The sequence below is a fragment of the Primulina huaijiensis genome, unplaced genomic scaffold, assembly GCF_012295235.1.
Source record: "Primulina huaijiensis isolate GDHJ02 unplaced genomic scaffold, ASM1229523v2 scaffold42415, whole genome shotgun sequence".
NCBI classification, from domain to species: Eukaryota; Viridiplantae; Streptophyta; class Magnoliopsida; order Lamiales; family Gesneriaceae; genus Primulina; species Primulina huaijiensis.
In genome coordinates, this window is record NW_027360177.1 from 363,539 (window position 1) to 376,089 (window position 12,551).

General features: G+C 33.4%; 2 protein-coding genes across 11 annotated transcripts; one reads left to right on the forward strand and one right to left on the reverse strand.

Moving 5' to 3' along the window:
• Nucleotides 1–83: 83 nt before the first annotated feature.
• Nucleotides 84–6,417, reverse strand: LOC140969653 (uncharacterized). 10 transcript variants are annotated; one of them, XM_073431061.1, is made up of 15 exons: nucleotides 6,074–6,404; nucleotides 5,911–5,990; nucleotides 5,405–5,499; nucleotides 4,815–4,978; nucleotides 4,437–4,588; nucleotides 3,873–3,991; nucleotides 3,261–3,424; nucleotides 3,060–3,123; nucleotides 2,886–2,932; nucleotides 2,536–2,607; nucleotides 1,686–1,823; nucleotides 1,335–1,490; nucleotides 819–871; nucleotides 525–703; nucleotides 84–356 (listed from the first exon to the last, which is right to left on the reverse strand). In XM_073431061.1, the coding sequence occupies exons 1-15, from the start codon at nucleotides 6,141–6,143 to the stop codon at nucleotides 296–298; spliced, it is 1,614 nt and encodes a 537-aa protein (XP_073287162.1). In that variant the 5' UTR covers nucleotides 6,144–6,404; the 3' UTR covers nucleotides 84–295. The 10 variants fall into 10 exon arrangements, 9 of the variants coding, with proteins under 9 accessions (XP_073287162.1, XP_073287163.1, XP_073287166.1 ...); XM_073431062.1 differs by having other exon boundaries at nucleotides 3,060–3,119; nucleotides 3,257–3,424; XM_073431065.1 differs by lacking the exon at nucleotides 5,911–5,990 and having other exon boundaries at nucleotides 6,074–6,405.
• A 3,921-nt stretch (nucleotides 6,418–10,338) lies between these two features.
• LOC140969666 (uncharacterized) lies at nucleotides 10,339–11,541 on the forward strand. The gene has a single exon (XM_073431087.1). It carries the CDS (start codon nucleotides 10,636–10,638, stop codon nucleotides 11,395–11,397), a length of 762 nt encoding a protein of 253 aa, XP_073287188.1. The 5' UTR covers nucleotides 10,339–10,635; the 3' UTR covers nucleotides 11,398–11,541.
• The last annotated feature ends 1,010 nt before the right edge of the window (nucleotides 11,542–12,551 follow it).

Sequence of the window (12,551 nt, forward strand, 5' to 3'; positions counted from 1 at the left end):
TTAAATACTCTCAAAGTGCTCACAAGTAGTTTTAAAAGTAATTTTGTCAAGGTTAGACGACCCAGCTTGTGAGCATATGCCCAAATACGAAGTTCTTCATGTTTCTAATAACAGAATATGGTACGAACAATATTCATAAGATGATATAGCAGAAAATTAGTAACTAATCTAGGATATATCGATCTCTTTTCTAACAGCCTTCTCAACTAATTTTTGTGGCAATTGTTTCTATAGAACACGAGAGAGCAAATTTGATCAAACATATAACCTGGGGATGGGGGGCACAATAACAGATTCAGTCAGCATGCTCCCGGAAACGAATGATATTGTGAACAAAAGCCTTTTCTCTACGATATCTGCAAATAATAATAATATATCACAATCATTAGAAATAACCCGCCAAAACTTGGACGTCTAGAATTAATTCCGAATGATATCGCCCCTTCATCTTTGTTATGTGATTGATAAACAAGAAGACCGAAGCTTGAGTAAGTGTATTATCATGCAAGAGGGATTATACTTACATTGTTATACCGGCTATACTGAAACACACAAAACCAAAAAAGAAGTGAATGGGAAAAGTCGTCCAGAAGTTATCTCGATTCAGATAGGTTTGCTCGAGGATGAAAGTGGCTACACCTGAAAGTAGTAGGTATTCAAAGCCTGAAGGCAAGCAACCGCCGAAGGAAAAGGAGGAAGAATCCTGAATGCAAATAACAAGAAATTTAAATTTTGAATTGAAATATGTACCCTTAAGTTCCCTATTATCATTGATGATGATGGTCAAAGAATGTAAATTGCATAGGATATAGACATACCTTGAAATATCTTTTGACAAAAACGGCTGAATAGATTATCCTGAAGATCATGTCTATGGTGCAGTCAAAGAAGCAAAGACATGGATCGTAAATTATCGTTGACCATATTGGTTGTGTACTAAATAAATGCAACCGTATCGTTTAATAATATCGTCTGGATAAGACTACGGTATTTGCTACTTAGTAAAAAGTAACATCTAAGTCAGAAAAATCCTCCGAGCCATCTCACCATCTCTGTCTTGGACTATCATTTGGTGTTAACATAATTCTTACCATGACTATGATTCTCATGAAGCATTATGAGTCGTGAAACAAAATTGGAACATGATTGCATTGAGCGGGATATGTTTTTCTTTAAGCCCAAAAAGAAAAAAAACAACTAAAACATTGAAATGCTCGGATGGCCAACATAAAGATCATAGCGGATACCCAAAGACTGAGTGGAACATATTGTCTATTTGTTGGTTTTCTCACCACAACCAACAACAGCGGGAAGAATTTAACCCTGAAGGATACTCAAAGAGTTTGCAAATATTAGTCCAACTGCACCTGCTGATTGTATAAGCAAGACATTCAAGACTAGGTAAATCAGAGAGAAGACAAGTAATGAGTCATTTGAGCGCTTAAGTTGATTCTCAGATGCCACAGCATGCAAAAACGCTTCAGATGTCCCTGATATTAAGCCAAAAAAAAATCCTCTTAACTACTAATAAAACTTCTCGCAAATCAGTCCAACTCAATCCAGAGTAATGCAGCCAAGCCCACAAAACCGATGAAATTACTGCTAATTGCACCAAAACAAATTAAAGTCCAAAATAGAAGAGTAAAGCTATATATGATAATGCAATGTAACAAGCAAAAACTTACCATTCATGGCTAAAACTATCACATACATGCAATAATATCGGAGTGCTGTTGAAGCCTCTCCATCACTCCACTTCCGACCATATAACAATCTTATGAGAGAGTAAGAATAGCTCGGGCCAAATGCAATAACCACCAGACCTGATCATTTAAAAAACATTAAGTTTCTGGAGAAGATTAAAGAAAATTCATGCATTTCTAGCCATAAAGGTAATATATACAAGGTAGCAAACTCTGGAAAATAAAAGTTCCAAACACTCTTAACTATACATTTGTTTTTCCTAGCAGAAAGTCAAACTACATATTTTCTCCTTGTAATTAACATTCCTAATCATTTTGAAGGAAATTTACCACTCTGTAAGTTTGGAGGCATGTTAAAATTTAATTCAGCAGCATGTAAAAAGCAAACTAGTGCAGGATCACTTGTTCTATAAGGCTCTAAAATTTAACTACTCCAGTAAGTGGTTGCTAGCTTTTTTATTCCCATAGTAATAATTGATGCCCGTAGATTCGGGATTTAAGATGAAAATCAGGTCAAAAATGGCACCCCAAACATAATAGTAACCTGTTAATTTGAAAAGAAGTTTAAAGTTTAACGCTAAGAAATTGAAAAAATCTGTTAAAGTTTCTTACAATTCATGGACCAGCAGTTAGATTTTGTTCTATAATTTCTTATTTCAGCCAGTTCCCAACTCAAGTCAATAGCTTCCAGTCAGAAAGGCAACAGCATACCAATAGGAGCAGTAACAAAATCAAGTAGACATCAATGATCATCTGAGCAATAATATTTGCATTATCATACTGGAAGGCAACAACGATTTGCTATGGGACAAAAATGCGACAAAATAATTACCTATGAGCAAAACAAGCTTCAGAGCATCTGTCAGATGCCTTCCAAGATTCCTTTTTTTCTCTTCGTAATCCCCTACATGGACATTAAGATAAAAAGATTAACATAGTAAAAAATGAAAGCAAACCTAAATTAAATGACGTTGATAAACACTGGAAATGGCCGATCTCATAGGAAATGATCAATTTGTTCCACATTCAGTGAATAATTAGATAATGGGGGAGTGCACTAGCACACATTACTCTAAGGATAAGGAGAAGTTCAAAATTGATAATATAGTTTAATCAACAACATTAAACCACAAACAGACTCAAAGATCATCATTCATATTGATCGTGAAGAAGCAGGACCACCTGCATCATCAACTAATAATTGCATATGGATCGGCAATGATGCACACCTACTGTATCGAATCATATATTTCAGCATCTGAAAACGCAAATAATGGTAAAACATTGCTGAAAAAAATCTTTTTTCTTGGTTATAGAAAAAATACGAGATAGAGAAGAGATAAACCTGATGCAGACCTTGCAAATGTAGCATATGAACTTTCTTCAAATGGAAGAAAAACCATTCTCACCACTAAGCTCCCTGAAAGATCAAAGTGATACATATAAGAAAACTCACTCATGGTTTGGTGGAATCCCTCACCAGATCTAAAAGTGAGTGATTAATCCACACCAAGCAACTACAAATACAAGGAAAAGGCTTCATGAATGACTACTTGCCTAGTTTGTCCACAAGTCCATACACCGCTTGGTTATATGGTGTGTCCAACCATACGAGGACAATCTTTTCACCTTCCTGAAGAATCAACTTTCGGAAAGATTGAAGAGTAAAAATCAAACACATGTTTGCAAGTGGCTGGTCATAATCCATCATATTCCCAACTCTACACAAAATAAGCAGCTTACAATGAAAATTGAATATATTGAATTCTTTCACTTCGAAAAACTTAATGATTCAAATTAAAGAACAAATATTTTGCTCCAACATCGTAGAACGTAGAAGCAGATTTAACATGTGTCGAACTAATACATCATAACAGATATACAAGCCCACTAATTAATCAGGGTTCCCAAAAAAAAAACATGTATATTACTATATGGCATGAAAAGATATCACATAAGCTAAATTACTTTTTGAATAAGGTCAAACTTAATATTTGATATACCACAAGATCGCGAGGGTTTGATAGGAATCATGCAAGTACTACTATGTGTTCAAATAAAAAATTCCACTGCAAGGAACAAGATATATCATTCTTTTCCTTCAACTTACTACGCGTTGGGAAAAAATGCCAGCTAAATAAAAGCATGAATCTCAAGAAATAGCAATACCGGAAAGGGAAAAGGACATCACTTTTATAAACTCGGGATAGAAGAAAGTAGCCCCAATAACCTAAGAAAATAAAAGCTCCATATGCTGTCTGGGACAGGGAAAATACAATTGCTTTCTCCTGAAAATATAACAAAATTGTTCATACGAGATGCCACAACTAACCTGACCCTCGACACTAAATAGATAAGTTTAGCACAAGGTAAAACAGGCACATACAGATAAATAATTAAAGGAAATAGATTGAAAGGTTGGATTAAAAATGAAAAGATTTAGGACTACAAAAGGTGAAAGATTATGAAGAAAGGCAAAACTTGCGGGCCATGACCATCAAACATATAGACTCACTGAGGATATCAAAAGCAGCTCTCAGGTATGTCTAGAGTTCCAATCAAACATTAAAAGAGCAAACAATAAATAATTAAAGCTTTATTCAATTCATTTAACTATTTATTTGGTCAACTCTGACTTATAAGAATAAAGGAATGTAAAGGTCCTTCACGTTTGAAAGAACATACAAAAAGGTCCTTCACGTTTGACAATACATACAAAAAATTTCCACATACCAGGTAAGGTTGCTTCAGGATGAGGAAATATGTTGTAATACAACGTGAAAGAGTGGCTGCAGTTTCAACTAGCAGTCGCAATCGAAGAAGAAGCAAGGTCTGGGACAAAATATAAAAGGGTTCGGCCAGTAGCTCAAGTACACATGCAAAACCTACATATGCATGAAAATCCAATCATCAAAACATCTTTAACTAGACAGAGAAACATAAATGAGAGAGTTATGAAGGTTATAACATAATCAATATGGAATAACAAAATATATTATTTTCAAACGCAAAACCTTTCATTAAGAGGATTTGTAGATCTTAAAAAAAAGGTTTTAACAATTTTGTTTCAGAATTAGATATACAAATTATGAAATCGCATAATTAACTAACCGTTAATCAAAATAGCTTGTGCATATGGACTAGAATAACTTAGGTCCTGCCACCAGAATACTAGCAAGCATGCTATGATTGTAACTATAGCTCCAAAAGGGAAAGTCAACCAAGCCATTTTCAAAATCTTTGCCGCATTCGCTCCTGTGACTGAAGCCCCATCACTGCAAAATAAAGCTGTCTTTCAGATTTTTACTTCCGTAAATGGCACAAGGACTTCAATGGGCGTAGGAGAAAATCCATTTACATTCAATTCAAGACTAAATGACACTTTAACTCAATCATTAACGCATTAAACAATTAAGCTCCATTCCAAACAACTGCAAAGGAACTTCATGTATGTTGGTAGGATCATCATATGACCTAGTTATATTGAACACAAAACAAAAGGCAGAAAAACCTTCGTGATACCATGACAATTCTTCAATATACCAGATCATTTGAAGTTAACAACTACTTGAATGAAGCAACTTAAAGCAAATAGTGAATCCAACCGAGCGCATGGAAATAAGTAGAAATGTTTTGCATGAATAACAAAAAAAAATGTTCAAGCCCTATAGTGACATCAATAGAAACATCCAAGGATATACCATCTAACATCTGCCCTCATGCACGCACGCCGAAAACCCTCGCGGCTGAGAAACAATACACAGGTAACAAATAGATGAAACTGAATAGAATACAGCTGCATTTTGTCAAAAAAATAAAGAGCGTTAGCCAACACCTGAAATTATTGATACCACCATATACGATAACCGTTGACGATCATATTGAATTAATCGTATGCACGTTAAAATTTTTAGATGATATGATTCAAGAAAAGTGTGTGACCGAAACCTGTGATTCAGCTCAGCAATTACAACTTGAAAGGGCAAATAAACTATAAATCTAAAACACACACACACACTCTTTTTGGAAATACGAAATAGAATTCAAACATTATTTACCAAAAATAATTAGTCTTATTATTGGGAACCAAAATTTAAGCTTTCCACCATAAACTAAAAAATCAGTTCGAATCATAACATGGGTGTTTCCCAATTGTCAACTCTTATGCTCAGCTTCACTGCAACAAAAAGAAATTTTATTCATATACCGCATAATCTTCCTCAGTCAAGTGTCTGACGATCCAGGAATTGAAAATGAATGGTATTCCCCTCGAGAAAAATTGCGTAGCTACAAGCGCAAAATCATTGTAATTTTAGCATCCTAAGACTAATAGTGGTCAAGCTAAGTGGATAGGATTGATAGAACCGTACCCAATAAGTACTTGAAAGTACGAGGCAGATTGTCACCTCCGTCTCCATTGGAAAGCTTCGACTCTGACATCTGGGAAACCAGTTCTCAATTGGATCCTGTGCTGGATAATTACGAAAACGGGTCTTTACCCAAGGCCCATTTTGGTCGAACAATGGTGCTAGAATTAGGCCCAGACGATCAGATTTATCAATCTCCTGAGCTGCCACAACTTTCTTGTAGAAAAACTGAATTTGGTGTCTTTTGCGTAACAAGACACAATTCCAAAATTCAATCACGAAAAGTCGCAACAATTAGCCCAAAGACCCAAAAACTCCTTTACCACCGACGTGTACCATCAAATCAGAAACTTTTGCTGTCAAAGGAAAATCCTCATTTTCAACCGAGCGGAAAAGAGAGAGAGAATTTATCATCATGGTATGCAAAATTATTGAGTTTGATTTTTTTATTTCGGTCAAGATTGCATTTCAAGCTCAAAATTATTGATAATTGTTCCAAGAAGAAAACTGCTGCATTGTAAATGTTGAAGTTTAAAAATTATCTAGTATTAATATCTTAGTGAGTTTATACGATGTGACGGATCTATATATATGTAAAATATATTGATCTATTTATATTTATAATAAAAAAAATAATATTTTTTATGAGTCGGATGAGGTCAAATCGAAGGCTGTTTTATAAGAACATTTGTGCTATTAATTTCCAAAAAAAAAAAAAACTACTATTTAACTTGACACTTGTAACCAGACCTATTTCTTAAAGTAAAAAAAATAAAAAAAAAACTCTCCATTACTCTAATTAGAATAAAACATTTTTTATATTAATTTAATTATCTTAAACGGGCCCCAGTTTCATATTTCATGCTTTTTCGGATCTTTTTCCCGGGTTTGCAGGTTCCTCTCATTGTGGCCCGCATTAAACTTAATTTCTTCCTTTTTTTTTCCTAACCGTTTTTTGTTACTTCGAGTTTTCTCATTGTAATTTAACCTATTTTAACTTATTTATAGGGTAGTGATTTGTATACTATAATAGAAAATTAACATTTCAAAAAAAAATTTGATAGAAGATTTAAAATCAATACCACATTCTAATGTGTAATAAACGAGTTGTTGAGTCATATGAAGATTAACACGACAACACTTTTTAAATTTTCAAGTTTCAATAAGAGGTTGTTTGATTAAATTTATTTAAATAACTTTCATATCTTATTAGTTTAGAGCCAATAGACTATACAGTGTTACTTTAAAACAAACAGATAAAATAATTGCATAAAATAAAATAATTGAATTTAACTATGAAGGTTTATTTAATATAAAAATAATGCAAATGAGTATTTCGGGACATATAAACTGTCAAACAACTTATTTTATCATTTTTATAAATCGTTTAAAAGAACGTATTCGCCCAACAACGTTTCTTGGTGCTTTAGCAATATAAACATTATTAAGCATGATAAGTCAAAATATAGATGAGTAAATCAAACTTTGAAATTTAGAATGCATGGGCGTAACATTTTTTAAGAATTTATATATAGAGACGACACACCCTTGAGTTTGAAGTTCACGGTCACTGTTTTTATGATGTTTTAAACTAATTTTTATACCTTAATTACTACTAATACAACTGAGGAAAATAGCCTCAGATTCTCTCTAATCTAAGGTTTGTTAAAAATATGTATATATAATTATTGTGAGTAGGCATCTTGTGAGACGGTCTCACGAATTTTTATCTGTGAGACGGGTCAACACTATCGATATTCACAATAAAAAGTTATACTCTTAGCATAAAAAATAATATTTTTTCATGGATGACCCAAATAAGAGATCCGTCTCACAAAATACGACCCGTGAGATCTTCTCACACAAATTTTTGTCAATTATTGTTACAGCACATATACAATTATGTATATTTTAATTAATAAAGATTTACTCAATCTATGCTTAGCTGTGAAGAGCATATAACAGTTCTCAAAATCTCAACGCAGGATTTTCAATAATGGACATTGGACACGATCATGCCTTTTATTCATTCCATTATTTTATTTCACATTATATTTTATCTTCTAACTTTTTTATTTTCATATAACTATAGTTTCTATAAAAGATCGGACTAATGACGTATACAATACTTGAATTTTCGATTTAGATGTTACATAGTTTGTTTCTCACCTTTCAGAGACTGCGAGTGTAACATGAGTATCAGATGACAAAAAGACAATGACTATTGAGAAGAATTAAATCAAATGATTTTATTTCTCAATCTTTCTGACTTTCTCCAAATCTAATGGAATCAAGGTCGAAAAAGATTGAAAAATAAGATACATGATATTTGCTGAGAGGAAACTAAAATTAATAATAAGACATATTATACATTTAGAGTGTCGTTAAGATTCATGAGGTCAAAATAAAAATACACCAATCGATATACAAATTTATTCATGTCAAATGACAAGAATGGCCATATTCATGTGAGAAGAAAACAACACAATTTAACAAGAGTAAATCTCTTGTAAGACGGTCTCACAAATTTTTATCTGTGAAACGGGTCAGCCCTATCGATATTCACAATAAAAAGTAATACTCATAGATGACCCAAATAAGAGATTCGACCCACGAAATTGATCCGTGAGACCGTCTTACAAGAGTTTTTGTGATTTAACAAATAACAGTTAGAAATCTTTCAAGGTGTATGTGTCAAAGTGACAAATATTCTGTGTGTTTCTTGAATTCAAGTCGAGAAATGAACTGTTTCACATGGCATGTATTAGTTTCATGTGGCCACATGCAAAGGACCTCTCCAATGTTATTTTTTTTATCAATGTGCGATGAAAGTCAGAGAAGACTACAGCTTCTCTTTCTTTGACTAATCCCTGTCTAATTATTCATTCGCCGCTCGGCAAATATATCTTATTACACTTAAATAATATTTAATGGTGGTCTCCAAGATAATTAAACCATGAAATATCTTAATCAAAATTTCATTCAACAATATTTTAGTAAGTGACTCGATATTCCACCCGCAGCTGTTAAGTTTTTTTTTTTTTGACAACATTACATTTTTAGTCATGTGACTCGTATGTTTTTCATGTTATCGATCAATTTTCATGTTATTTGATCAATTTATTATCTTAATCCACTTGCATTTTTTTGTTTCTCAAATTCAGGCATTTCCATTGGAATGCTGATGTGAAATCGGACACATAAAGAAACATTTGTCACCATATCAGTAATTTTTTGTGGCATATCATCATCTTCCAACGTTATGTCAACAATACGATTAAAAATAACTAAGATCAAGAAAAGTGCATATTAATGGAATAATTCCGTAAATTGACGAATTCTCCAAAATCGAAATAGTTAGAACACCCTACTTACTATATATAGGTTGATGGGTCATATCAACATCAATGCTTTCGGTGTCAAGAATTTTGATTGATAATGAGATGTCGTTAATTAAACGTCATTTATATATGATAGTTATGATACCATTGGTTTAGGTGCCAACAGTCGCATAGTTGATTAGCATAAACTTGTCGAAAACACCATCTCCAAACAAAGACCAAACAAAGGTTTGCTCCAAATTAAAACCCCCCATGAAATTCCTAATTCAATAGGAGGGCAGTGGGCAGATTTGCACATACTTTATTAATCGCTTCTGTTTCGTGTACGTTATGTTTAATTGAAACAATGGCATGCAGCAGGACCCACGCTGCTCAAATGCTCTACTATATACTTGGCCTTCCCTTTATAAATAACCAGCAGTACATTGCACCTTCACATCGAGTTGCGGACATCCCCTCACGTTACGCTATAATAACTATTTTTTTTTGTTTGCCGCAAGACTCGAGAACTAAAAGACACTATGTTGCATGTCTGATCCATATATCAATGTAATAATTATCTATTGGATCTCGTAATCTTTGTATTTTTCTACCACGGGAAACAAAGCAAGTTAATCGCAATGTCGTCACGTAATCACAAAGATAGTATCTATTCTTACATTTTTGTTGTTCATTATTTCAAAAAATTTCTTTTAGTCTTTAAAACTTATAAATAATCCCCCGTAGCATATATATCCTTAAAACCTTACAAAATAGCCGTTGTATGTATGTTTTTTTGGCCTGTCTTCACTTATTTTTGCATAATATTATATTGATGTTTGACAGATACATCAATCATGCAGCTGCTAATTAAGTTGTATGTATCAATGATGTCCAAAATTATTCGACAAGATAAAGTTTTTTAANTATGTATGTACACGAGGTAAATTATATTTCCCTCCAATAAATTACTGAACTTAGTGACAAAAGTGGAAGTTTTTTTGTCTTTTTAATCTTCCGAGGTGTCCATGTGCTGTCCCCAAACTCCATCAACAAACTTAGATCACTTGTTTGATCTTCACCAGACCACCTAGCTTTTAATATTACCAGCCGTCCAAAAACGTTACCTTGTCTAATATTAAACCTAAATTGCTTTAACTCTTGTCAAAAACAAATAATCAAACCGTAAAAGGCATTTCATCCCTCTATAAAGCACAACCAAATTCCGCAACTCAAGGTTCATGCATGATTGATCTAACTCACCAACCAAACTCTCCAACTTCATTGCAAATGGAATCCCTTCAAGCTACCTCGAAGTCCATCGAGCCGAGCTTTAGCCCCGTCTCGAGCCCCAGGATTTCTTTCTCGGCCGAGTTTCTTGACGAAAACAACTTCATCTCCATATGTCCGAACCCTCGGGCGGAGAAAGAGATGGTCGAGAGGGCTTCGCGCAACGTGGAATTCGAGTTCCTTTCGGGAAAATTAACCAACATGTCCGCTGCGGATGAATTGTTCAGTGAAGGCAAGTTGCTTCCCTTCTGGCAGATGCATCATGCCGAGAAACTCAACAAGATCAGCCTCAAAACGGAAAATGCCGAGGAAACGCCGGGGGAAAGCGAGAAAAATAACAAGGGGGAGAGCAGAATCAACTGGTTTCTTGATGACGATCCCTCCCCTAGACCACCTAAATGTACTGTTCTGTGGAAAGAGTTACTGAGGTTGAAAAAACAACGTGCCTCGACTCTAACCCCGTCTTCTTCTTCTTCTTCCTCGTCTTCTTCTTCTTCAAACTCAGCCGCTGAAATTCCGTCAGCGGATCATGAGAGAAAAGAAGGGGTAGGGAATAAAGAAAAAGTAGTGAAGAGAATCAAGAAAGGCTTGGAAAGAACGAGATCGGCTAATATTAGAATAAGGCCTGTGATTAATGTGCCTATTTGCAACCAAGGGAAAAACAGTGCACTGCCTCCACTGTTTTCTTCAAGAAAAGGAAAATTAATAGAGAGGTAAAAGATTCCGAGATCATGACGATGTAGAAATGTTGTATTCGCTATTTTACTGTGATTTTCCCCCTTTTTTCCTCATTTTTTGGGTGTTTTTTTTTTAAAATCAAGATTGATGTTACAAGAAGTAAGTAAATTAATATATCCTCTAAATTGCATCGTGAATGCTATCTTTTACTATTATATATATATATATATATATATATATATATTCCAATATTTTGACATAATTACAAATTATTATATCGTGGCTTATAGCATGCAAGAACAAGACAGGGAACATGATCCAGGGAGCTAGTATGATGTTGATTTTTCAGAGTTTCCCTTTTGATAAAATGTTTGAAGATTATCAAATTGGAAAAGGTGGATGTTTGACGAACTTTACATGCTTAATTAGTATAAATAATATATTAAATAAGATGCTAAAAATAAACTAAAGTAAACTTCAGAACATTTCACGTGCAACCATCAGACTATGGAGTTCAAATAATATATAATCTATAAACATATAAAGTCCTGCATGTTCTTACTACGATTATCTTTATCTTTTACAAGATTTACAATTACCTTGATGAGTTGGACCAAGTTTTTTTTTCACATTTAATTATATATTATATTACAAATGAACAAAGTTATTCTTGACATTATGCTTTAATTTAGTTCTATAACACACACACACACACACACAAAACTTTTAAACCATTAATATTCATAAAATTTGGTGCTCGTTTTTTTTAAAATAAGGTTTCTCGAAATGGATGATCGGACTTCTTTTTTTTCCATTGGTAAAATATATTGCTCGGGGAATTTTTTTAAAAAAATTTCTATTTAAAACTTTCCGTCTCAATGATTAAAAAATTTAAAAGATATTAAATTAAAAGGGAAAATAAATTTTAAAAACTAAGAATTAATTGGTGTAAAACAAATATGTGTAATGGTTTGAACATTATACATTTATGAAAATTAAAGGGTGAATTTGTCCATTCTGAAACATAACAAGTCAAATTTGAATTAAAATGTATTCATTAAATCGAGTGTAATTAGCAAAAATTACACTGTAAATAATCTCTCTTTCTAAACCATATAGTAGTCCAAGAAATAAATATATTTCAGCTATTCTACCACACAAACGAATCAGCGAAATTACTATTCACCTAAACT

Excerpts from the sequence above, each read along its gene's own strand:
- LOC140969653 (XM_073431061.1), bottom strand. The coding sequence starts at position 6,143 with ATGTCAGAGTCGAAGCTTTCCAATGGAGACGGAGGTGACAATCTGCCT. Across the intron at positions 4,979-5,404 it reads ATGAGGGCAGATGTTAGATG|TGATGGGGCTTCAGTCACAG; the intron begins GTATATCCTTGG and ends TTTATTTTGCAG. Across the intron at positions 704-818 it reads TTGTCAAAAGATATTTCAAG|GATTCTTCCTCCTTTTCCTT; the intron begins GTATGTCTATAT and ends ATTTGCATTCAG.
- LOC140969666 (XM_073431087.1), top strand. The coding sequence starts at position 10,636 with ATGATTGATCTAACTCACCAACCAAACTCTCCAACTTCATTGCAAATG.